General features: G+C 38.3%; 3 protein-coding genes across 6 annotated transcripts in view; 1 reads left to right on the top strand and 2 right to left on the bottom strand.

Moving 5' to 3' along the window:
• LOC106051934 (uncharacterized) overlaps positions 1 to 27,355 on the top strand; it is a 100,093-nt gene extending 72,738 nt beyond the window's left edge. For all 4 annotated transcript variants that reach the window (XM_056024738.1, XM_056024736.1, XM_056024737.1 and 1 more), the window contains one exon: positions 24,484 to 27,355. In XM_056024738.1, coding sequence (XP_055880713.1) covers positions 24,484 to 24,654 — 171 coding nt within the window. In that variant the 3' untranslated portion in view covers positions 24,655 to 27,355. The remainder of the gene's footprint in view (positions 1 to 24,483) is intronic.
• Positions 95 to 13,006, bottom strand: LOC106051935 (uncharacterized). The gene is made up of 6 exons (XM_056024745.1): positions 12,834 to 13,006; positions 9,001 to 9,081; positions 7,715 to 7,920; positions 6,911 to 7,018; positions 5,157 to 5,614; positions 95 to 528 (listed from the first exon to the last, which is right to left on the bottom strand). Exons 3-6 carry the CDS (start codon positions 7,916 to 7,918, stop codon positions 156 to 158), a joined length of 1,143 nt encoding a protein of 380 aa, XP_055880720.1. The 5' UTR covers positions 7,919 to 7,920; positions 9,001 to 9,081; positions 12,834 to 13,006; the 3' UTR covers positions 95 to 155.
• LOC106059093 (uncharacterized) lies at positions 15,111 to 22,894 on the bottom strand. The gene is made up of 2 exons (XM_013216632.2): positions 22,427 to 22,894; positions 15,111 to 16,665 (listed from the first exon to the last, which is right to left on the bottom strand). The coding sequence occupies exons 1-2, from the start codon at positions 22,742 to 22,744 to the stop codon at positions 15,889 to 15,891; spliced, it is 1,095 nt and encodes a 364-aa protein (XP_013072086.2). The 5' UTR covers positions 22,745 to 22,894; the 3' UTR covers positions 15,111 to 15,888.
• Positions 27,356 to 27,939: the final 584 nt, after the last annotated feature.

The following is a 27,939-nucleotide window of genomic DNA, read 5'->3' as shown; positions in this document are numbered from 1 at the left end:
TCTAAACATTGGTCTTTCTAATAGCTATAGATCTAAACATATGCACATGTCCATCTTAAACAAAAAAGAGTTCAACTTCTTAACATCTTTGAACTTGAGTCCTAGTAATTCAATAATCATTTATTCATTACAAAGAAAAAAGTTGACTTTGCAATCTAGAAGAAAATGTCCGCCGGATCAATTTCTTTGATAGCGTTTCGTTCCCAGACAAAGACTGATGTCTTAAACATGTATTTCATTTCTGGAGGATTCAGCGGCAGTACCTCCACTTCCAGCACCCTCAGGTCAGGGATGAGATGACCCGTATCATCCATAATATTGACTATGTTGACCTTGTAAGCAGACGTGGGCACCAAAGGCTTTATCAACTTGATCTGACTGTCTATGTCCAGGCGGACATAATCTTCCATTCTGTTATCTAGAAGGAGGCCTCGGATTTTCCTTTCTTGGTTCACGCCGAAGAAGATGGCGCCACCGCCAGAGTTGAGAAATGCACAGACGTATTTTCCAACCATGATTCGGAAATTCCTGTGAAATAAACCCAAGAAAAATACAATTTAACTTTGATTGTAACATGAGTTTTGCCAATACGCGCAGCCTTTGTTTGTCATAATTTATTTGAAAAGGCACTTGATCATAACGATTTATTTGAGAATGATATACAATGTATGATAAACTAGGGTCTCAATGACTAATACATTGATTGATGGAGTTTGAAAGTAAAAGTCAACTAGAATCACTGGCGGATCCGGGGGGGGGCCGGTAGGGGCGATCGCCCCCCCCCCCACTCGGCCGACCCCTTCCCCGAAGGGGGGGGGCGAACGAATTTTAGTATAGAATTCACACAATTTGTATACGAATTTATTACTTATGTTAATAATATATACTAATTATTTATATTTCAACCTATTTTTATATTATTTCGCCCCCCCCCTCTAGTATGTTGGCTGATTTGGTGTGGTCGGGAGGGGGCGATGGTATCAATCCCGCCCCCCCCCCCACCCATACACTTTCGAGTGGGGGGGGGCGGTCCAATTTATTTGTAGAAATCACAGCTTGCTAACAGAAACAATTAAATATATATATAGGAACATAGTCGCCTTTTCCTAACCTTTACTCAATCTGAAATTTTTCTAGTTAAATAAATTTGGGACTATAACTCACAATTTATACTTTAATTTTATTGAATGTTATTTATCGAATAATTCTTTTTTCGGCGGCGATCCTCAAAGCCAAATCTAAATATGTGGGGTATCTTATCTTCTCAAGGAACAAATCGGTTTCATTTGCAATGTATTAAGGGCCTATAAATTCATATTAGAATATTTTTCAAGTACAACATTATTCGAAAGGTCCTTTTTTAATAGTATGAAAAATGAGCTTTAGGTCAGAAGAATGCGTTTCTTCTATGAAGTATGCAAGAAAAGGTTTTTGACGTCGGAACCCCACTGATGAATAATGAGCTGTAGTTGTCAGGAGAATGGGTTTCTGCATTGAAGAATGCAAGAAAACGCTTTTGGCGTCGGGGCTTCGCCCCGAATTCTTTTTATGAATAATGAGCTGTATATGTCAGGAGAATGCGTTTCTGCATTGAAGAATGAAAGAAAACGCTTTTGGCGTTGGGGCTTCGCCCCGAATTCTTTTTTGAATAATGAGCTGTAGATGTCAGGAGAATGCGTTTCTTCAGTGAAAAAAGCAAGAAAACGCTTTTGGCGTCGGGGCTTTGCCCCGAAACCCACTATGGAACCTTATAGCGCTGCCCCAGTTGTTTTGTTTTTCGCCGAAGGTATATGCTGTACGCACGTTTATGCATAGGGTTAGGGTTTACTGGGCGTTAGGGTTAGGGTTTACTGGGCGTTAGGGTTAGGGTTTGGAAAAAAGTCGCCCCCCCCCCACTCCAAAGTTCTGGATCCGCTAGTGACTAGAATGATATACAATGTATGATAAACTAGGGTCTCAATGACTTATACATTGATTGATGGAGTTTGAAAGTAAAAGTCAACTAGAATGATGTTGTATTTAGCCGCTTATATAATAATGCAACTTATGCTAAATTGAGTACTGAATTAGGCATTCCTTGTTGACTTATGGAAATTGTGTTTAAAATAGTGATGGAATTCGCGACTTCCACCTCCAAGCAGAGAAAAGGCTAACAACTCAGAGTGGATTTGCAAATTTTGGTTTCACTAAAAAATAGGAGTACTGCAGATGATTGACTTATTACCACATTTTTGTCTATCCTGGGTAAGCTGGAGAACGTTTGGTGGCATGTTTGAAAAGTTTAAAGACTTTTTTTTCCCATGATCACTAGAAAAGCTAGCCCAGTCAGTTTTTTTATTTGGTTTTCTGGGAAGTAACACTTGATAGATCAATCTCTTGTGACATGAATCACACTTGATAGATCAATCCCTTGTGACATGAATCACACTTGATAGATCAATCCCTTGTGACATGAATCACACTTGATAGATCAATCCCTTGTGACATGAATCACACTTGATAGATCAATCCCTTGTAACATGAATCACACTTGATAGATCAATCCCTTGTGACATGAATGACACTTGATAGATCAATCCCTTGTGACATGAATGACACTTGATAGATCAATCCCTTGTGACATGAATCACACTTGATAGATCAATCCCTTGTGACATGAATCACACTTGATAGATCAATCCCTTGTGACATGAATGACACTTGATAGATCAATCTCTTGTGACATGAATCACACTTGATAGATCAATCCCTTGTGACATGAATGACACTTGATAGATCAATCCCTTGTGACATGAATCACACTTGATAGATCAATCTCTTGTGACATGAATGACACTTGATAGATCAATCCCTTGTGACATGAATCACACTTGATAGATCAATCTCTTGTGACATGAATCACACTTGATAGATCAATCTCTTGTGACATGAATCACACTTGATAGATCAATCCCTTGTGACATGAATCACACTTGATAGATCAATCCCTTGTGACATGAATGACACTTGATAGATCAATCCCTTGTGACATGAATCACACTTGATAGATCAATCCCTTGTGACATGAATCACACTTGATAGATCAATCCCTTGTGACATGAATCACACTTGATAGATCAATCCCTTGTGACATGAATCACACTTGATAGATCAATCCCTTGTGACATGAATCACACTTGATAGATCAATCCCTTGTGACATGAATCACACTTGATAGATCAATCCCTTGTGACATGAATCACACTTGATAGATCAATCCCTTGTGACATGAATCACACTTGATAGATCAATCCCTTGTGACATGAATCACACTTGATAGATCAATCCCTTGTGACATGAATCACACTTGATAGATCAATCCCTTGTGACATGAATCACACTTGATAGATCAATCCCTTGTGACATGAATCACACTTGATAGATCAATCCCTTGTGACATGAATCACACTTGATAGATCAATCCCTTGTGACATGAATCACACTTGATAGATCAATCCCTTGTGACATGAATCACACTTGATAGATCAATCTCTTGTGACATGAATCACACTTGATAGATCAATCCCTTGTGACATGAATCACACTTGATAGATCAATCCCTTGTGACATGAATCACACTTGATAGATCAATCCCTTGTGACATGAATCACACTTGATAGATCAATCCCTTGTGACATGAATCACACTTGATAGATCAATCCCTTGTGACATGAATCACACTTGATAGATCAATCCCTTGTGACATGAATCACACTTGATAGATCAATCCCTTGTGACATGAATCACACTTGATAGATCAATCCCTTGTGACATGAATCACACTTGATAGATCAATCCCTTGTGACATGAATGACAATTGATAGATCAATCTCTTGTGACATGAATCACACTTGATAGATCAATCTCTTGTGACATGAATCACACTTGATAGATCAATCCCTTGTGACATGAATCACACTTGATAGATCAATCTCTTGTGACATGAATCACACTTGATAGATCAATCCCTTGTGACATGAATCACACTTGATAGATCAATCCCTTGTGACATGAATCACACTTGATAGATCAATCCCTTGTGACATGAATCACACTTGATAGATCAATCCCTTGTGACATGAATCACACTTGATAGATCAATCTCTTGTGACATGAATCACACTTGATAGATCAATCCCTTGTGACATGAATCACACTTGATAGATCAATCCCTTGTGACATGAATCACACTTGATAGATCAATCTCTTGTGACATGAATCACACTTGATAGATCAATCTCTTGTGACATGAATCACACTTGATAGATCAATCTCTTGTGACATGAATCACACTTGATAGATCAATCTCTTGTGACATGAATCACACTTGATAGATCAATCTCTTGTGACATGAATCACACTTGATAGATCAATCCCTTGTGACATGAATCACACTTGATAGATCAATCTCTTGTGACATGAATCACACTTGATAGATCAATCTCTTGTGACATGAATCACACTTGATAGATCAATCTCTTGTGACATGAATCACACTTGATAGATCAATCTCTTGTGACATGAATCACACTTGATAGATCAATCTCTTGTGACATGAATCACACTTGATAGATCAATCTCTTGTGACATGAATCACACTTGATAGATCAATCTCTTGTGACATGAATCACACTTGATAGATCAATCTCTTGTGACATGAATCACACTTGATAGATCAATCCCTTGTGACATGAATCACACTTGATAGATCAATCCCTTGTGACATGAATCACACTTGATAGATCAATCTCTTGTGACATGAATCACACTTGATAGATCAATCTCTTGTGACATGAATCACACTTGATAGATCAATCTCTTGTGACATGAATCACACTTGATAGATCAATCTCTTGTGACATGAATCACACTTGATAGATCAATCTCTTGTGACATGAATCACACTTGATAGATCAATCTCTTGTGACATGAATCACACTTGATAGATCAAACCCTTGTGACATGAATCACACTTGATAGATCAATCTCTTGTGACATGAATCATGGTGCTTAGTTTCCACTACGCTTTCTAACATTCTGAACCGCACGGAGGTAGTGTTAGGACTCAACAGAAACTAGCTAACAGGCATCTTTAAAAGTGCATCTAAAAGAGTTACCTCGGACTACGTGTCAAAATGTCTCCGCTGTCAGTGTAAACATTTTTAATGTCCGTGGACAGAGTCTGGAAAAGGAGATAAAAGTTCATTCCAGTGTTGAAACATGGCGTCACTTGCGGCGTTGAGGTCTTGGCGTCCACTTTGATCAGCTGAGCGTCGTTTGTGGCCCCCTGGCGTCCCGACGTCGGACTAAAACAGGCCCAGGCCGTCTGGGCGCAGTCCAAGGTCCTGACATCATCTTCGTCCTCCTCCAGGCGCTGGAAACTGATCTGAGTGTCCGAGTCTTCGGCCGAGACACTGAGCAACTGAAAGACGTGCTCACCCTTGGGCTGACTCGAGGTCTGTGGCTCCGTGATCTCTTTTAACTTGGCCACCGTGACATCTTCTATCGGGGAGTACTCGTTATGAGCTGATGGATCCAACTGACCAAGTACTGCTTCTGAGATGGAGCTCAGCTCCTGAAATTAAAGCATTTAGTTCAAAGGTTCCTGAGATAAATTATATTTTTTTGGTAGAAAGATGAGATTAACCACTCACACACACACACACACATGCACACACGTATACATTGTGCCTCGAAGACTATACTTTTAATACCAGGTACATAATCATGAAGATTAACGTCGATCTATAACATTACTACAGTCTGTTCATTGAAGTCTTCAACAGAACTTTTATCTTACATATAACAGACGTGACTTCACAAAAGTAGATCATTAGGTCCTAAGCATGTCATGTGCCAATCAAGTCATGAATGTTAATCAATGACTTTTTTTTTTTTATCAAAGTACTAAAGACACATATCTTTATATTTTATTGATATACTAAAAAGCAATTATATTTGTTTCTATTAACTATCGCAAAAAACGTGGGTTCCATCCCCATACTGGCAAAATTATTTTGCTGTTTTTTTTTTAAGAAAAATAAAGTAGGAATATTTAGTTGACTATTGGAACATGAAGTTTGACTGTTTAGTTGACTATTGGAACATGAAGTTTGACTGTTTAGTTGACTATTGGAACATGAAGTTAAACTGTTTAGTTGACTATTGGAGCATGAAGATTGACTGTTTAGTTGACTATTGGAACATGAAGTTTGACTGTTTAGTTGACTATTGGAACATGAAGTTTGACTGTTTAGTTGACTCTATTATTTGAACATAAAGTAGGAATTGATTTTAATATACATTTAAAACGTGGACTAACTTTATCTTATGGATCAAAAGAGTTCGTGCATGTTAGAGATAAGCTACACTGTAGAAGTTATTTCCTGTCTGACTTCCTTATGATTAGCAAATAAAGTTATTTTATCCATGCTCAAATTTACAGATAGAGAAGACTTTTTAGCCAGAGATATTTGTTCCATTGAATGGTGGGGCATCAATTATTCATATAAAAAAGAAACAACATTGAGACTTTACTAAGTCATTACGTCATTGGGAACATTTTTTACACAACTTTTCTTGAAATCGAATCCTGATAGCTAGTAGTGTTATGACTTACTAATGACTGTGTCCCTAGAGTTGTACATAATTCAATTAGCTGCTTTTAGTTCAATGACTGTGTCCCTAGAGTTGTACATAATTAAATTAGCTGCTTTTAGTTCAATGACTGTGTCCCTAGAGTTGTACATAATTCAATTAGCTGCTTTTAGTTCAATGACTGTGTCCCTAGAGTTGTACATAATTAAATTAGCTGCTTTTAGTTCAATGACTGTGTCCCTAGAGTTGTACATAAACAAATTAGCTACTTCACCTGGCCTGGGGCTTGTCCACTAAGTCTTGCAGCTGTCAGGTGTTGTGGCTTGTCTGTCAGACGACGCAGGTCGTACAAGTTCATTATACTCTGAACTTCTTTCAGCACCTGCATTTAATAAACGAGCTGTAGGTTTTCCAAAGAGCATGGGTTTAAATCCAGAGGTCAGGCAATACACTCACCAGTGTCTGATAGTATTAAACTTTTCTTAGTTTTTGCTTTTGTGCTGACATTATTAAAAGATAAAAAAAAGCTGCACGAATTAGTGATTTACTTGCAGTGGTTCTCAATATATGGGCTTAAACAAATGTGTAAACATTTCTTGTTGACAGTGCGACCAATCAAATCTCATTTATGGGTACACCTTCTACAATCAAATCTCAAAAGCTCACTAGATTCAATCTGTTTTTATTTTTAAATAGGTCAACAGGAATGACATTACACTGTATGGAGGTTATCTCTTGTAATTTTTCTCAACTTACATTTCCCTGCTAATACTTCTCAACTTACATTTCCCTGCTAATACTTCTCAACTTACATTTCCCTGCTAATACTTCTCAACTTACATTTCCCTGCTAATACTTCTCAACTTACATTTCCCTGCTAATACTTCTCAACTTACATTTCCCTGCTAATACTTCTCAACTTACATTTCCCTGCTAATACTTCTCAACTTACATTTGAGAAGTATTAGCAGGGAAATAAAAGCCAAATGTGTATTTGACGCCACAAAAGAGGAAGACGTGGCGTGTTGTAATGTTCGTCTTCAAGGCTTCACGTGTACAGTTGAGACAAGCAGCTCACCTTCATGGCGTAATCCTCCACAGACTTCTGGTAGAATTCGACTACAGCGTAACCCACTTCAGGATTCACTGAGATCTTAGCCGTGTCCACACATCTGATGCCTACACAATTCAGCAGGCGAAAGATATTTTTGGCGGTTTCATCCGGGCTTTGCTCAAGACGTAAAGGACCAATGATCACACCGAATTTGTGCTGCTCACTCATGTCTGATGGACATGACATATGATGGTCATGACATATGATGGTCATGACATATGATGGACATGACATATGATGGTCATGACATATGATGGTCATGACATATGATGGTCATGACATATGATGAACATGACATATGATGAACATGACATATGATTGACATGACATATGATTGAACTGACATATGATTGACATGACATATGATTGACATGACATATGGTTGACATGACATATGATTGACATGACATATGATTGACATGACTTGTAATGCACATAAACTATGATACATATGACGTGTACGATATGTATTGCTGATGATGTATACTAAATATGATATAGATTAATGATATGACCTATATAGAATGATTACAAAATGCATGTGATATAAACGAAATGGGGCAAAATAGAAATATGTAAATGACTTTAATATTAGTTACACAAATATGTAAATGACTTTAATACTAGTTACACAAATATGTAAATGACTTTCATATTAGTTACACAAATATGTAAATGACTTTAATACTAGTTACACAAATATGTAAATGACTTTAATATTAGTTACACAAATATTTAAATGACTTTAATACTAGTTACACAAATATGTAAATGACTTTAATACTAGTTACACTTTAATATTTATTACGATCTCTTTAAACATAAACCTTCATTTTCAGCAGCCATCGATAAAAAAACAACTGTATTTAATCTGTCCGCCAAGTGTAGATCCAAAAAATGTTATTGAAATTTTCGATTTCATCATCGCATTTCTCGTGCTCCAAAGAAGTGTGCAAGTGTTTGTTGTTGTTGTTGTTTTTTGTTTGTTTTGTTTGAAGTTGAATCTTTACATGAAATGATTATATATATAACTTCGTAAATATTTGTGTAAATATCTGTGTGAATATCTTGTCTTATCTTTCTCGCAAACAAATTTTTGAAACATTGATTGTGTGTCTTCACTGTTCAAGTGTTGTGTTTGAAACTCTTGGCCTATCTCTAGACTCATGTTGTATGAAAAGAAATCAATTGGTTGCTTTGAGTATTTGCTGACGCTATGAAATAGATAAAATATTTAGTGATGTACTTACTGCTGGGCCGAGTCAAGTATTTAATCACAATGAAATCTCCAAGCCGCCATGTCTGGCCAAGAGATGTACTTGATAAGTAAACTGGGGAAATCAAAAAGCACATAGAGTGAAACATTCAACACCAGATTTGGAATTTTTAGAGTTGAGGAAAGGGTTATACAAGAAACATTATAGTATGTGCTAATTTTAAAAAAAATAATTAATTTTCTCTCTCTCTCTCTCTCTCTCTCTGTTGTCTCTATTCGATCGTCTCTTATTTGGCGTTCTTTCTTTCACAGTCTCTCTTATCAACTCAGTTCTCTCAATCTATCCACCTTATCTTCTTTCTTCTTTCATTTCCGAGGATCAAGATCCTTTTAGTCTGGTTTCAGTTTGACCTTAAGACAATGGAGTTGTTTGTTTTCAAGGAGAGAATTTGTATCGTGAATCAACCATCTGGGAAGTGGGAATCCCATGCAAATAAGAATGTATCATCTTTCGCTTTATTTTGGTTTGTAGCATTAGGAAAAATGGAAGGAATCTATTCACAATCTATTAGCAACCCATGTAGGGAACACAACAACTAATACCCAGAAAAACAAGAGTATCATAGTGTACTAGTGTAGACACTGGTATTGAAGTTTGTAGCCTAGTTTATCTGCCTGTCTAATCCCTGAAGTGTTTGCACATTGACTTAATGATTTGGCACACTCTAGAGCAGTGATTCCCAAAGTGGTCTATATAGACCCCCAGGGGTCTACAAAGACCTCCAAGGGGTCTACGAAAGTAAAAAAATAAATTGGGGGTCTATGAGATGTCCACGGGGGTCTACGGTAATAGATTTCATTTAAGCAGGTCGTTACGTAATTTTCACATTCCATTAATGTAATTATTTCCTACACTAATCTATGATTTGTACCCGAAATAATCCTTTCAATATGTATCCTGCTATTGAAACGAAACATTGTTGTATTCAATTTCAATACTTATTTAAATAGCTTAATTTTGTCTACATGTAACTAATATTTAGAAAAAAAAAAAAAAAGAAATGTAGACAGTACAGCATTAATTAATTAAAATTGGGATTCATTCCTTCCTTGTTAAACACACAGTTGCCTAAGTGACTCTTTTATGACGATATGAGACCAGTTACGCTGAAGGATCATCTGAGACAATGCCACCCTGACAAAAATTAAGATTTGAACAACTTTTGAACACTCAAAGTTCAGAATAGACCCACAAATTCTCTGTTCGAAATCATATAGAGATGATTTTGGTTTGTGAGAGTCTTTCAAGGTTTCTTTACTTATAGCAAAATACGGAAAACAGCAAAAGTCAAACATTTATTGTACCAGCCGTTTTACAAAAACCTACATCTGTTACTATTAAAAGAATTTCTTTAAACGACAATACAGTTTAAGGTCGCTTCGGTGGCATGAGTTATAGCTTCTTTTAAAGATAGAAATACAGCTTGGTCTGACAAGGTGTAGCGCTGTGTGCTACAAACTGTCTAATGGTCACCATCTTATCTCATCTCATCTATGCCTGTGGTCCTTTCTGGGCATAGGCCACTAACCAGCTTTCTCCAGGCATCTCGGTTCTGGCCGAGACTTTCCAACTGTCCCCACGTCTTGTCCATCTGCTTGGCATCTGCTTCCAAATCGCGGTGCCATGGTAAAGCTCGAGCAGCCTTCCATCAGCTTAAGAACACCTGGGGATCTAGGGAAAAAAGCACCACCACCAAGATTAGGCTCTTTAACACCATTATTAAGCCAATACTACTTTATGGAGCAGAGACCTGGAGAACCACCATCACCACCATGAAAAAATCCAGGTATTCATCAATGCCTGCTTGAGGAAGATTCTTATAATCCGCTGGCCAGACTAGATCTCAAATGAGGAACTGTGGCAAAGAACAAAGCAGCAGCCTATCGAAGTAGATATCCTTCAGAGACGCTGGAGATGGATAGGTCACACCCTTCGCCAGCCTGCATCTAGCATAATAAGGCAAGCCCTAGCCTGGAAACCACAAGCAAAGAAGAAAAAGGGACGGCCCAGGGATACATGGCGCGAATTGTCACCGTCTCTTTATATTTCCTTAAGGTTGACCCACGAGACCTGGTTTAGGCTCCAGTTACTCGCCTTTGCCCCTCTCCTGTTTATGAAAACAGTTCCGCAGATTTAATATTTGAGCCACACATGAAAGATCAAGAAATACACGAGCAACTGCTCTTTGCGAAACCTTTTACAATGATACTTAAGGCATGTTAATTAATTAATTAATTAATATTTAATGTTAGAAAAACTAATTCATAGAAAAACAGATTCGTATATTAAACATTATATCCGTAGATGTGTAGTTTTAAATTACTATTTCACTCTTCAACGCACTATAGTTAGAAATTTGTTTAAAAATAATGTTGATGAATTTGCAAAATTTGCAAGTTGAGTAGGGGGTCTACCGAAAACCAGAAAACATGCCAAGGGGTCTACAAGACAAAAAAGTTTGGGAACCACTGCTCTAGAAGCTATGAAATGTACTTTTTGCAGACACAAATTTGCAGTTTATTGTTGAATATATAGACCTGGAAGTAAATATCCTTAAGAGACGCTGGAGACTGAAAGGCAGCACCCCCAGCAAGCCTACATTTAACATAAGACTGGAACCTCCAAGGAAAGAGGAAGAGGGGACGACCCAGGAATTCATGGCACCGCGATTTGGAAGCGGATAGGCAAGACGTGGGGGACAGTTGGAGAGACTCGCCCAGAACCAAAACGCTTGAGGGAATATGGTTTGTGGCTTATGCCCCAGACGGGACCACAGGCAAAGATGAGATCTACCCAAACCTTAACCTGCCTACACATTCGTTTAACTCAATATATTTAGCATCGTGCAAACCATGCCCTTCCTATATATCTTATCTTATCTTATAAAATACAGACGTTACTTCAAAAAAAAAAAAAAAAAAGAAGATGATTATGTCCTGCGCGTGTGCCTAGGTCAATCTTGTCATGCATGTTAACCAATAACTTAAATTGTGCCAATTCATTGGTTTTCCTGGCTGGCTTAGGCATTTTGTTCTAATAGCACTAGTGAAGAAGGAGCATTTGTACAAATTTGTCCTAGCATATGGAACAAGGGATGTGCCTTTATCTTTGAGTCTTTCTGAGTATTTTATTAGGTTTTGTTTTTGTATTTGAGGATTATGGTTCCTATAAATGCTACTTTACTTTGAAGTAAAAACTTACTAAATTTGGTGATTTTACTAAAAGTGTTACTGTAGTCAAATGTGAATATACGTTTGGTATAAATCTCACTGCTCTACTGCTCTATTTTTGTCTGTTCCAGTTTCTTAAGTTGTTTTTTTTTTTTTTTGTTGAGGGGTCCCAACCAAAGGATGCGTATTGATATTCTTAACCAAGGTTGAATAAAATTTTAGTTTTATGTTCTTATTTGATTTGTAGATCTATAATAGGTTAGGGTTAGGGTTAACCCTATTAAAATCTAGATCACTAGATCTAGAACTAGCTTTGCAATGTATGTATCTAGAAAGATGATTAAGTGATTAAGATGGCACATCGCATAAGAAAAGGTTAAGATTTTTAGATCTTATCTTATATAATACAGACGTTACTTTAAAAAAAGAAGATGATTACGTCTTACGCGTCATGCATCTAGTCATGCATATTAACCAATGACTATCAAGTCATTAGTTTTCCTGGCTGGTTCAGGCAACCCAAACCATGCTCTAATAGCGCTAGGGAAGAAGGAGTATTTGTACACATTTGTCCTAGCATATGGATTATGGAACAAGGAATGTGCCTTTGCATTTGTCTATCAGGTCTCGTCTTACCCAAGCAAGCTTGACTATGTAGAGTGACAAATTATTCATTTCTACTTTGTAGTCGTATAGATCTAGTGACTAGTCACATAGGCAGTGAAGAATCTTCCTTTCTCTCGCTTGTCTCTTCTTGACACATTTCATGTTGTTGTCTCTAGTCTAGATCTACATTTCTTGTCTGTTAGTCTCTAGACGTGCCGGTATGACATCGGAAATTCCCATTTGGAAGTGCAAGCGCTGAGTCGGTTAGTTGTGAGTTTATATATAGTCTAGGGTTTACCCTGCCATGGGTTTATCCCAGACGTGATTTACCTTTGATTAACCTTTAATTTACCATTGATTAACCTTTAATTTACCATTGATTTACATTTAATTTATCTTCAGACAAGATTGACTTACATTTGACGTATCATTGATTTACACTTGCTTCGCACTTGCTTCCGTCGTCTCTGTATGGCACTGTTGGAACTTGTATTAACGCTAAATCAAATCTAAGAGGTAATAATTAGGCTTGCACTCGAGTCCGAAGACTAAGGAGTAATGCTAGAGGAATGTCACGTGACTACGCCGTCCTAGCTGTGATCTACATACTTTGCCACATCCAGCGCAGACATTAGAGGTAATAGAGTATCTATAAATGTCTGGCGTTTGAATAAAATATATTGGGACGATTTCTGTCTACTAAAAAGTATGTATGGCGTTTGTATATTTTCCGTTTAATACTAAATGGTATACCTTTAGAAATGGATTATAAATTGTTTCGTATCTCTGCAACCTTATTCCTCCATGCTTGACGCAAACAAAAAGTTGAATCAATTCTTTCTTCCCTCTACTCTCAACAACCCCTTCCACCACACTGACCCATATTTGTATTCACACGAGTATATTTAAAAAGTTCATGTGAATCATTCTCTGATACCAAGAGTTTCAAATGACTGATATTTCAGACCTGGCAGTTACCGTTTTGTAATTGTCTCTCGTATCTAACCACAAGAGGAGGACACAGTTGATGGCAATAGTTTTCTAAACCGTGTGCAGTATGGTATGTTTATAGCGTTGATTATTTAGGGTTAGGTCAACTGAACAAGTTTGACCCTGTCAAGGAGACGACATTGACCCCCCCCCCCCCCCCCCCGCTAGAGAATGACTATTAGTTTATTTCTGTGCAATAAGAATAAAAAACGCCTACATGTTCTATTATTCTGACCAAACAGCCCTCCAGAAACAGGGCCTGAAAAGTTCATTGGCAGAGCATGGGGAGAGCTGGAGGGAAAGAAGCCTTGCTTTTAAAAACAAAATAGATTTGATATTTAACTCCGGCAAAGAAAATCTTAGGAATTTTAACTCAGAGACAAATCAGAAACAACGGTAAACATGAAATCAATAATGTCCATTCCTGCCGCTGAGAACCTAATTATCTCCCCTTTTGTTCTGTTTATTTTCTTCTAATTAATGAACTATTGTTACGTTCTAGCTCGCGATGGAGTTTTTAATTAACTTGACAATTGACACAGAGTTCAAAATGATGTGTATACAATAGGCATTCCTTTTTCTTATATAGCACTGCTTCGTAAATGTTGAATGTAGAGATACATGTTGATTGTAATGTAGAGAGACATGTTGATTGTAATGTAGAGATACAAGTTGATTGTAATGTAGAGACACAAGTTGATTGTAATGTAGAGATACAAGTTGATTGTAATGTAGAGATACATGTTGATTGTAATGTAGAGATACAAGTTGATTGTAATGTAGAGATACAAGTTTATTGTTGATATATAAGTTTGAGAAAGCATTACGTTTAGAATACAAACTACTGTTGAGTTGAATGGACATTTCTATCTGAGTGTCTATCATCTATCAAAGAGATAATTCCAAACATTAATGTTATGAGGATTTACATTTTTGTGTTTTTGTTCTGTTGAAGTCTAGAGTCGGCAGCTCACTTCTAAAGGTTCCCTATCCCCGTATCTTTTTCAATGAATACTCCCTAAATACAATCAGTTCAAGTGAAGACTTCACGTCAGTTTGTGAAACAAAGGCCCAAATACAAATACAACTATTTTGAATCTTGTGTAGAAATGTTTAAAATGTTTTAATGTATTCTATTGACAAGTTTGGGTGCACTTTTAAATTCCAATGCATCAACTGTTCTGTCTAGAGTAAATCTGTAAGACGTATGTAGCTTACAGCTATCACTGCGCACTCCGATGTAATCTGTAATGCACCATCTATTACCTTATCATGTATTAAGCCATTTACATTTAGTCTAGTGTAAATGTTTAATAAGCCTGGTCTGATGTAAGCTTGTAATAAACCATTTACTGCCTGGTCTGATTTAAGCTTGTAGTAAGCCATTTACTGCCTGGTCTGATTTAAGCTTGCATTAAGCCATTTACTGCCTGGTCTGATGTAAGCTTGTAGTAAGCCATTGACTGCCTGGTCTGATGTAAGCTTGCATTAAGCCATTTACTGCCTGGTCTGATGTAAGCTTGTAGTAAGCCATTGACTGCCTGGTCTGATGTAAGCTTGTATTAAGCCATTTACTGCCTGGTCTGATGTAAGCTTGTATTAAGCCATTTACTGCCTGGTCTGATGTAAGCTTGTAGTAAGCCATTGACTGCCTGGTCTGGTGTAAGCTTGCATTAAGCCATTTACTGCCTGGTCTGATGTAAGCTTGTAGTAAGCCATTGGCTGCCTGGTCTGATGTAAGCTTGTAGTAAGCCATTGACTGCCTGGTCTGATGTAAGCTTGTAGTAAGCCATTGACTGCCTGGTCTGATGTAAGCTTGTAGTAAGCCATTGAGTGCCTGGTCTGATGTAAGCTTGTAGTAAGCCATTGACTGCCTGGTCTGGTGTAAGCTTGCATTAAGCCATTTACTGCCTGGTCTGATGTAAGCTTGTAGTAAGCCATTGGCTGCCTGGTCTGATGTAAGCTTGTAGTAAGCCATTGACTGCCTGGTCTGATGTAAGCTTGTAGTAAGCCATTGACTGCCTGGTCTGATGTAAGCTTGTAGTAAGCCATTGAGTGCCTGGTCTGATGTAAGCTTGTAAGAAGTTCATTTGATTTACCACTGATAGTCATCTACATGTCCAAGGTTCTGTAAACTGCCATCTCTCCTCATGTAGATAATGTCTTTATAAGAATACAGTCTCTCAGGCGGGTCACGTGGTTTGACGCAGATTTCAAGGACCTTCAAGTAGGGGGACATGTCTCCCGTTCGTTCCATGACCCTGGCAAAGTTCACCGAGTATTCACTGGTCGACACATGCGGCTCTATCATTCGAGCCGAACACGTGATATCTCTCTTCAGCGCTGCTTCATACTGGGGATCTAGGTCCAGTCCAAGGACCACCCCGCTGTCGTTGACACCGAAGAAGATTGTGCCACCTTCGGAGTTGAGGAAGCCGCACATGTACTTGCCAACCATATCCCGGAAGGAGTATCTCTCGTTAATGACCCCGCCTTTCTTGAACTCGACGTGCCTCGTCTCCGTGCCGATGTTCTGCAGATGATGATAGAAGATCGTCTCCGGGCAACCGCAGGGCTTGACCTCAGCTGTAGATGTCTTAACACTGACAAAGACAGGAGTCCCCTGAACTTTGGTCAATTCGGCGCGCTTTTTCATCAGGAAGGACTGCTTTGGGGACTTCTCCACCTGAGATTCGGACATTGATGAGCCAGCTTTCGAAGTGTCAGGTTTGTCGGACTGAGCGTGAGCTCCGCTAGTAGCAACTGCAGTTGTTTGAGGTCGCTGAGATTTTTCTGTGGTCGATTTTGTTTGTAGCTTGGTGGCTGAGCCGCTAGTTGTTAAACTTTTTGTCCCTGGCAGACGAGATTGAACCTTGGGAGATGAAACAAACATTGGAAATTATTATCTGGTCAAAAGCTTGTACATGTTAGTTCTTCAGCACCCACGGATCCAGTTGAAATCTTTTGCACAATTATTTCCTGGAGCTGACAAAACAAAAACCAATACAAAACAATTGACTAATTATATTAACTATTGGTAATTCAATTATTTTGTTTAGTATCGAACAAGGGAAAGAATTTGTACTTGACAGATGAGATGATATAAATTGAATTGGTCCCCTTTATACTTTGTGTAGAGAATTAGGTTGCAGCTCAACTAAAAATTTTTATAAGCACTTCGCTGGCACAGAAGTTAATAAAGTATTGGCTTGAGGAGGTTTGAACCTTCGAGCTCGAGTTCCAGTCGTACAACACCCTTTCACCATCCCTCCCACACACGTTTCCTAATTGGTCCGTGTGATTGTCAAAAGAGTTGACGAAGGCCGAGCACACCGGGAACCCCTGCCATTTTCCTATGTTGTACTAAGCTAACCGTGCAGGACTCGCCATTAGTGTAACGGTCCCTAGAGGAACGGCGCATGGATTATCGACAGGGACGTGGAAGCTCTCTTTCAACTCCACACCGTGCAATGGGAAAGCTCTCGCACTCCCACCGGAGTTTTGTTTTGCTATTCATTTAGCCTAATCACTTCCTCAAGTAATCGTTTCCACCCGAGTGCCACGTTGATGCAGAATAGCGTACCCGGGCCTAACTGGTCCAGACAATTGATTGGTTCATAGCGTATTCAGAAAGTGATTGGTTCATAGCACATTCAGAAAGTGATTGGTTCATAGTGCATTCAGAAAGTGATTGGTTCATAGCGCATTCAGAAAGTGATTGGTTCATAGTGCATTCAGAAAGTGATTGGTTCATAGTGCATTCAGAAAGTGATTGGTTCATAGCGCATTCAGAAAGTGATTGGTTCATAGTGCATTCAGAAAGTGATTGGTTCATAGTGCATTCAGAAAGTGATTGGTTCATAGTGCATTCAGAAAGTGATTGGTTCATAGCGTATTCAGAAAGTGATTGGTTCATAGCGCATTCAGAAATTTTGATTGGTTCATAGCGGAATCAGAAAGTAATTGGTTCATAGCGGAATCAGAAAGTAATTGGTTTATAGCGGAATCAGAAAGTGATTGGTTCATAGCACATTCAGAAAGTGATTGGTTCATAGCGGAATCAGAAATTGATTGGTTCCGCATTCAGAAAGGTAAAAGCATGAAATTGTGCTCAACAAAATCAAGGAGTACAACTATTTCTAATCGTACAGAAGTTTTATCTTTAGTCTCGTCTACATCTATTACAAATGTACGTACATGATTCATCCATATTAATGAATACAATGACACTTAATATATGCTTTGTTCTTCGATGGATCCCAGCACACATTGAACTAGAAGGCAATGAAAAAGTGGACATACTGGCCAAAGAGGGAAGAATGAACAAACAAATGAAAATCCCTCTCTACCCAGAACAAATGATAGAGAGTAGAATAAATGAGAATTGGACCAGCTCACATCTCAATCACAAGAAAAAGGACGCCTATTATAAGCTATCTCGACATGACCAGCTCACATCTCAATCACAAGAAAAAGGACGCCTATTATAAGCTATCTCCACATGACCAGCTCACATCTCAATCACAAGAAAAAGGAGACGCCTATTATAAGCTATCTCGACATGACCAGCTCACATCTCAATCACAAGAAAAAGGACGCCTATTATAAGCTATCTCGTCATGATCAACGCATAATTTTTCGACTCAGAACCGGACACACAGAATGAGACAACATATGTTCCGGAAACTGAAAGTCGGGACGAGCGAAACCTGCACTTGTGGAGCATCACCAGAGAATACTGAGCACGTCCTTCAAAGCTGCATACTATATCAAGAGGCCCGAACAAGACTCTGGCCCCAAAATCTTCCTATAGAACAAAAACTATACGGAGAACTGCCTGATCTGGAAACCACTGCGCAGTTTATCTCAGATATAGGATTACTGATCTGAACTCACTGGCGGATCCAGGGGGGGGGGCGGTAGGGGCGATCGCCCCCCCCCCCCCCATTCGGCCGATCCCCCCCCCCGAAGGGGGGGCGGACGAATTTTAGTATAGAATTCACACAATTTGTATACGAATTTATTACTTATGTTAGTAATATATACTAATTATTTATATTTCAACCTATTTTTAGATTATTTCGCCCCCCCCCTCTAGTATGTTGGCCGATTTGGTGGGGTCGGGAGGGGGCGATGGTATCAATCCCGCCCCCCCCCACCCATACACTTTCGAGTGGGGGGGGGGCGGTCCAATTTATTTCTAGAAATCACAGCTTGCTAACAGAAACAATTAAATATATATATATGATTAAAACTTGTTATTAATATTTTAACCGATCTTTATATTATGTTGTTCCCTGTTTGCCGATTGGGGGAGGGGGGCGAATACCTCTAAACCCTTTGAGTGGGGGGGAGGGGCGGTACTACTTTTATGGAGAAATCATAGTTTGTGTACAAAATTAATTCAATTAATATATAAATTTTATATTATGTCAATCCCCTTCTGGTATCTTGGCCGATTCGGTGGAGTTGGGGGGAGAGTGATTGCATGTACTGCCCTCCCACTCTAGCCCTCTGAGTGGGGGGGGGCCTATTTTTATGGAGAATCATAGTTTGTGAACAAAATTAGTTGAGTCGCCCCACCCCTATTCTTTAATGCCAAATGCAATCTTAAGCAGAAATTATTAAAGGAGCGAGGATTAATCGTTTTCACTCTACCGCCCCTCTCATTTCACATGAATTTATCATAATTATTTTAAGAAAGTTAGAATTCAAACGAAATTTTTAGTATAAGAGTCATGATTGAGAAGTTCTAAACTCAAATAACACGGAACATAGTCGCCTTTTCCCAACCTTTACTCAATCTGAAATTTTTCTAGTTAAATAAATTTGAGACTATAATTCACAATTTATACTTCAATTTTATTGAATATTATTTATCGAATAATTCTTTTTTCGGCGGCGATCCTCAAAGCCAAATCTAAATATGTGGGGTATCTTATCTTCTCAAGGAACAAATCGGTTTTATTTGCAATGTATTAAGGGCCTATAAATTCATATTAGAATATTTTTCAAGTACAACATTATTTCAATGGTCCTTTTTTAATAGTATGAAAAATTAGCTTTAGGTCAGAAGAATGCGTTTCTTCTATGAAGTATGCAAGAAAAGGATTTTGGCGTCGGAACCCACTGATGAATAATGAGCTGTAGTTGTCAGGAGAATGCGTTTCTGCAGTGAAGAAAACGCTTTTGCCGAACTCCATTGATAAATAATGAGCTGTAGATGTCAGGAGAATGGGTTTCTGCATTGAAGAATGCAAGAAAACGCTTTTGGCGTCGGGGCTTCGCCCCGAATTCTTTTTATGAACGATGAGCTGTATATGTCAGGAGAATGCGTTTCTGCATTGAAGAATGCAAGAAAACTCTTTTGGCGTCGGGGCTTCGCCCCGAATTCTTTTTATGAGCAATGAGCTGTATATGTCAGGAGAATGGGTTTCTGCATTGAAGAATGCAAGAAAACGCTTTTGGCGTCGGAGCTTTGCCCCGAATTCTTTTTATGAATAATGAGCTGTATATGTCAGGAGAATGCGTTTCTGCAGTGAAAAAAGCAAGAAAACGCTTTTGGCGTCGGGGCTTTGCCCCGAAACCCACTATGGAACCTTATAGCGCTGCCCCAGTTGTTTTGTTTTTCGCCGAAGGTTGAGAAATGCTGCGCTTTTTTTTCTCATATATATTATATATATATATATATATATATATATATATATATATATATATATATATATATATATATATATATATATATATATATATATATATATATATATATATATATGCTGCACGTTTATGCATAGGGCTAGGGTTTACTGGGCGTTAGGGTTAGGGTTTGGAAAAAAATCGCCCTCCCCCACTCCAAAGTTCTGGATCCGCCAGTGTCTGAACTCTACGACATGTAAAATGAGAACGAAGAAGAAGAAAATGTTTTTTTTTTTAAACAAGTTTTTATTTCTCTTGTTAATAAGCTGTAGTCTTATAAAGACATTCTTTATATGAGCCACCTGTCTTTTGTTGGAATGCTTTAAAAAAAAAAAGATCTTTTTTTTAGTTCTCTTTGCTTTCTTAGAGAAGATAACCTTAATAAAAAATTCATTACAATAAAAAAATTATTTTCTAGACACTAGACTACACTTTTCCTTCCAGACACTAGACTACACTTTTCCTTCCAGACAGTAGACTACGCTTTTTCTTCCAGACAGTACACTACACTTTTCCTTCCAGACACTAGACTACACTTTTTCTTCCAGACGAATACTACACTTTTCCTTCCAGACACTAGACTACACTTTTTCTTCCAGACACCAGACTACACTTTTTCTTCCAGACAGTAGACTACACTTTTTCTTCCAGACACTAGACTACACTTTTTCTTCTAGACAGTAGACTACACTTTTTCTTCCAGACAGTAGACTACGCTTTTTCTTCCAGACAGTAGACTACACTTTTTCTTCCAGACACTAGACTACACTTTTTCTTCTAGACAGTAGACTACACTTTTTATTCCAGACACTAGACTACGCTTTTTCTTCTAGACACTAGACTACACTTTTCCTTCCAGACGTACACTACACTTTTTCTTCCAGACACTAGACTACACTTTTTCTTCCAGACAGTAGACTACACTTTTTCTTCTAGACAGTAGACTACACTTTTTATTCCAGACACTAGACTACACTTTTTCTTCCAGACACTAGACTACACTTTTCCTTCCAGACAGTAGACTACGCTTTTTCTTCCAGACAGTACACTACACTTTTCCTTCCAGACACTAGACTACACTTTTTCTTCCAGACGAATACTACACTTTTCCTTCCAGACACTAGACTACACTTTTTCTTCCAGACACCAGACTACACTTTTTCTTCCAGACAGTAGACTACACTTTTTCTTCCAGACACTAGACTACACTTTTTCTTCTAGACAGTAGACTACACTTTTTCTTCCAGACAGTAGACTACGCTTTTTCTTCCAGACAGTAGACTACACTTTTTCTTCCAGACACTAGACTACACTTTTTCTTCTAGACAGTAGACTACACTTTTTATTCCAGACACTAGACTACGCTTTTTCTTCTAGACACTAGACTACACTTTTCCTTCCAGGCGTACACTACACTTTTCCTTCCAGACACTAGACTACACTTTTTCTTCCAGACAGTAGACTACACTTTTTCTTCTAGACAGTAGACTACACTTTTTATTCCAGACACTAGACTACACTTTTTCTTCCAGAAAGTACACTACATTTTTTCTTCCAGACAGTACACTACACTTTTCCTTCCAGACAGTAGACTACACTTTTTTTTCCAGACAGTAGATTACACTTTTTCTTCCAGACACTAGACTACACTTTTTCTTCTAGACAGTAGACTACACTTTTTCTTCCAGACAGTAGACTACACTTTTTCTTCCAGACACTAGACTACACTTTTTCTTCTAGACAGTAGACTACACTTTTTATTCCAGACGCTAGACTACACTTTTTCTTCTAGACACTAGACTACACATTTTCTTCCAGACACTAGACAACATGTTGTTGTTTTTTTTAAATATAAACAGTCTTGCAAAGTGTTGACATGTTTCAGATGTCCCTTCAGAGTTGAAAATAATCTAGTTTAAATCTCCCGCAAGACTTACCTGGCGTCCGAACGTCTGTATCTTGTCTACAAGCCAGGTCTTTGGGTTGGCTGTAATGTTTCTCAGGTTGTATAAGCCCATCACCACGGACGGATCTTGCAGCAGCTTCAGGGCGTGCTCCTCGGCTTCCTTGCTGGCTATTATCACCTCGGCGTAATCTCTCTGGATGATGACGTCCTTGACGTCTTGCGCAGCGATCCTCACGGCTCTGAGCAGTTTGTGTATGCGTTTGGTCATCTCACTTTCAGAAACGTTTTGAAGGATGGGATGGAGAACAATTCCATACTGACCAATAGGCGCACTGGTGGATTGGCTCATGGTGCATCAGACTGTTCCCTTTGAAACGTGTGTAATTAGATTCCACGGTGCTATTGATTTCTAAGAGATTATATTATTTATATGATCTTTTAAATAGTTTGTCTGCAAAGATTGTCTGAAGTCAAAAGCGGCAGAGCTTACCAGCTCGCCATTTGCTTTGTTTATAGTTTGAACTTCCGTTCATTTTGTGCATCAAAATAGTTTAGATCAGCTCATCGTGTTCAGAGATTGGTGAAGAAATGTTCAGCTTTTGAATGTTTTGAATTACTTTGTTCAGAGATAATTGAAAAAGAGTCCAGCTATTGATAAGCTAGTTTTAATACATTATAACATGTTCAGAGATAATTGAAGAAGAGTCCAGATATTCAATGTTGAGTACAATATAGCCTATCATGTTCAGTTGATTAACTTTGAAGTCAGATCATGTGTCCAACTAATCTGCCAATTTATTGATTTGCTCCGGAATGAGGATTAGCGGTAGGGCCCCGAGGGGTCGGAATTAGGTTTAGTGCTAGGTTATTGAAAAGCTGACAAGTGTCAGTAATTTTAAATACCTCGGAGCCAGGGTCGGACTGGATATATGGGCATTCGGGCAAATGCCCGGTGGGCCGGTACCCAAATGGACCACCTAAAGGGCCTCATGAATGCCGCAATAGAACGCATTAAATTGTTATATGTTTTATAATATCCTCTTGTAAAAGTGGGGGGGGGGGGCCTCCGAGCGTCGCGTTAAAAAAATAAATCTTGTACAGACTTGACAGTGTAATTCTAATTTAATCTAACACTTTTTTCCAAAATAATGTAATAGTCTACATCCGTCAACAGTGCTGCTAGTAGGCTTCATCCTTTTTAGGGCCCCCATTTTTAGCGATTAAAAAGCAACCTAAAACTATTATATTTCTTCAAAAGATAGTGTTGTATACATTATCTAACTTAATAGAATGATTTTGAGGACAGTAGACCTAGAAATGGATGTCCATCATATGATATACAATTTGAGGGCCGGATTGTATAGAAATGCCCGGAACTATGTTAACACACAGTCCGCCCCTGCTCGGAGCTATCGTCTCAGGGTAGGGAACCAAACCTGAACTACAGGGAAGTTTGTACTTTTGTTGCAATTAAAACACCTACAAGTTTAAGCCATGCGGTGCATTCTTAAATTGATACCCAGAAATAATTTTAGGCCTCAAGTTTTAACAATCTCATAGCTAAAGCTAACCTTGTCATTACTGATCCACTGTTCGATAACTAACCTTGTCATTACTGATCCACTGTTCGATAACTAACCTTGTCATTACTGATCCACTGTTCGATAACTATACCTTGTCATTACTGATCCACTGTTCGATAACTAACCTTGTCATTACTGATCCACTATTCGATAACTAACCTTGTCATTACTGATCCACTGTTCGATAACTAACCTTGTCATTACTGATCCACTGTTCGATAACTTACCTTGTCATTACTGATCCACTGTTTGATAACTAACCTTGTCATTACTGATCCACTGTTCGATAACTAACCTTGTCATTACTGATCCACTGTTCGATAACTAACCTTGTCATTACTGATCCACTGTTCGATAACTATACCTTGTCATTACTGATCCACTTTTCGATAACTAACCTTGTCATTACTGATCCACTGTTCGATAACTAACTTTATTCTCTAAAGTTTTATTTTTAATTCCTCCCACTGCAATAACTGACAGTCTTTTTAATTTATTTCTAAAGGTAAGCCGACTGATGCCAGTGGCTTGTGGTGGCCTCGTGGGATTCAGCGTCGTGGCAGTTTTAGTGGCCATCTTGGGGGCCATCATCTGTGTCTACCCCAGCAAGCCCAACAGAGTTGTGCCCATGATGGAAGACTCGGCCACCAACCTTCCAAACGGGAAACACTTTTAAACATTTCTGCCAGATTGTGTAAAAGAGCGTTGCCATAGCAACAAAGACAAAACACTGCCAAGTGCCGCATCGCCGACAAAAGCAAAGCAAACAAAAAAAAAGTTGATAATAAATAGACATTTGAAACGGCTTTTCGCCTGTTTGTTTGTGATAACAATGTTGCCTGTTATGCTGCCTACTGCCTCCAGCTACAATCTATAGAGGATCGAAATGTTTTCAAACTGTTCCTGTTAAAGACGAAACTTGACATCGGTATCAAACGATCTGACCTGACTCTGAGCTCATGTTGAATGGATCCTGCAAAACACAAAACTATCGATTCGATAAACTCATTTAACAGTGTGATGAATTATCGATCTACGTTATTTGTTATTTTATTCAATTTATTTCTAGAATCTAGGGGGGCGCGGTGGTTGAGTGGTTACGAACCTGTGGTCTTGGGTTGGAATCTCGGTGAAGACTGGGATTTTGAATTTCGGGATTTTTAGGGCGCCTCTGAGTCCACCCAACTCTAATGGGCACCTGACTTTAGTTAGGGAAAAGTAAAGGCGGTTGATAGTTGTGCTGGCCACATGACACTGTGTTCGTAAACCTTTGGCCATAACATCATCTGCCTCATAGATCGCAAGGTCTGAAAGGAATACTTTACTTTACTTTACTTTACTTTCTATTTCTAGAATCGATACCAACATGTAGGTTTTGTAAAGCAGATTGTGATTACTTTGAAAATGAATTCTGTAGCAATCAAATTTTGGTATTGCCAAGAAATTCTTTAGGTGCTTTCCTAATTAAATAATTAATATTGACATTTTATTTAAACTAATAATAAAAATGCTGATAAATCTTTGTTCATTCTCACGTTGCTAAAGAAAATAATCTCATCATGTCATATGTAGTAGATCTATATTATACAAGTTAATCAAGTAATGTGCTGGGGGAAAAGTTCCATAACTAATGGTCACATTCTCCAATTACCTATTGTCCCTCAATTGTAGAGTGACTGGCCTTTGAAAAAAAAAAAACGAGAATACTCGGTGTCGCTGTGTTCATATGTGTAGATCTAATAAAGGGAGCTTAAGGAAGGCAATGATAGTATTTTATTGTATTTAAAACAAAAGTAGGAATGAGGAATATAAGATAGTGGTCTTGTGACTTTTTGCTTGTTTTTGTTAAATTTAAACCAATTCCTTTTTTATTTGTTCACATTTCTCCAGTAAAAACTGAAATACATTTCGATTCGTTGTTTTTACATGATGCATACTTTAACAGGGGCGGACTGGGTGCCGAGATCGGCCCCTATCTTGTGTGCACTATGCCGAGATCGGCCCCTATCTTGTGTGCACTATGCCGAGATCGGCCCCTATCTTGTGTGTACTATGTCGAGATCGGCCCCTATCTTGTGTGCACTATGCCGAGATCGGCCCCTATCTTGTGTGCACTATGCCGAGATCGGCCCCTTTCTTGTGTGCACTATGCCGAGATCGGCCCCAATCTTGTGTGCACTATGCCGAGATCGGCCCCTATCTTGTGTGCACTATGTTAAATCTCCATCCCTACATGTCGCTAGATATAATGCGCAAAGTTTGATCAAGCCTCGAACACTGAACTCACGATTGAGTCAGTTGACTGCTACATGAGGAAATGTAATAGAAAAAAGAAACGTGTACAGTACAATCGAAATCTTAATTAGTCTAAATAGAAAACTTGATGACATGATTGTGAAATGATTGTGAAATGATTGTGAAATGATTGTGAAATGATTGTGAAATGACTCAAAGAGTACAACATGACACTTAATAAAGGAGCGACATGAACACCTCCATCTACTGTACACATCAACAAAGTAGGCGTGCGCGGCGCTACTTGTCCAAAGCAATGTCTTCTAGAACGTACTTCTCACTAGCCATCAACAGGAACAGGAAAAGTAAGAAATCATTTAACAAGACTTACTTTCATTCAAAGTGGTCCATGGGTCGGTGACCCCATTCTGTGCAGGACCAACGACATTTGCCCGAATGCCTATCTAGCCAGTCCGACCTTGACCGTGTGTTTTCATTTCACCTAAAGCATGTGTGAACATTTTTTGTTGCAAAAATTGTCTTCATTTTCAGCAAACAAATGTTACATTACATTTTACTTCCCCCCCCCCCCCCCACCAAAGTAGAGTGACAAGCTTTAATGAAAATATAACTTAAAATCAAATTCAGTGGATTTTAAACCAGTTAAAGGGGGCGGGGGAGCATACCAGCAACAAAATTTGTCAAAAATGACGCTTTTGTGCTTTTAGTAACTGTAAGGAAAACATTCATAGGACTGCCACGGAAATGGTGGATCACGAAAACTTCACATTTCTGTCACATTCAAGAGAAAGAAATAGTTTTATAATGATAGTGGATTACTAAATCGAGATCATAAGATACCTAAGTGACCATTGTGTCCAAACATTCCATCCTTTTCACTGCGACTTTTAAAAGTTCAGGCGTATGTAAACCAACAGGCTATGACCGAAAAGAGATCTGTAATAGATTATGTACACAAGTCTTGACTGAAACAATATATGTAGGAGTATTAATCATTGTACATATTCTAGCCAATGTGTTCTTTATTTATTGTAACTCTAGTGTATAGTGTACATGCTTTTTTTACCTATTATTTTGGCGGCATCCAACGCTGTCTACACTACGTCAATGATCAAGTCAATAAACTACAAAATTGTTTTTTTTTAAAATCAAACCGTTGTGTGTTATTTAGTGTTCTTGGTGGCTAATATCATAGTTTAAGAATCAATAATAAACCAGTAAATAATGAAAGTATTTACCAAACTTAACTGATGCCCTTGCTGATTCTGTCCCGTATAATGACAACGTGGGTATTACATTTTTTTCAAATTATGTTTAATAGAAGTGTTTGTTTTGAATGCTTAGTCAGCTCTGAAATTTTCAATATAGGTTGAATGTTTTGTATTTCATCAATTCAGTCTAATACAATATCATCATTTCTAGCTTGTCAGTCCATGTCGTTCTATGACAAGCATACAAAGAGAAGAATCAGTCCAAACAAATTGCCAACAAGTTTTGTGACACACATTCCTTGCCAGATAGTGGTGTGTACACAAATATACACACTAGATCTAGGTGTTAACAAAACAAACGGACATTGTTGCATTGAACAATTTTGATTTGAACAAAATATTGGGTCCACCAGAGACATGGCCTACGTGGTAGTATCTCTTGAGTGTAGTATTATCTATATATCTCCCGAGTGTAGTATTATCTATATATCTCT

This window comes from Biomphalaria glabrata, chromosome 3 (genome assembly GCF_947242115.1).
Source record: "Biomphalaria glabrata chromosome 3, xgBioGlab47.1, whole genome shotgun sequence".
Classification (NCBI taxonomy): Eukaryota; Metazoa; Mollusca; class Gastropoda; family Planorbidae; genus Biomphalaria; species Biomphalaria glabrata.
Note: the sequence above shows the minus strand (reverse complement) of the source record. Positions and strands in the feature narration are given on the sequence as shown.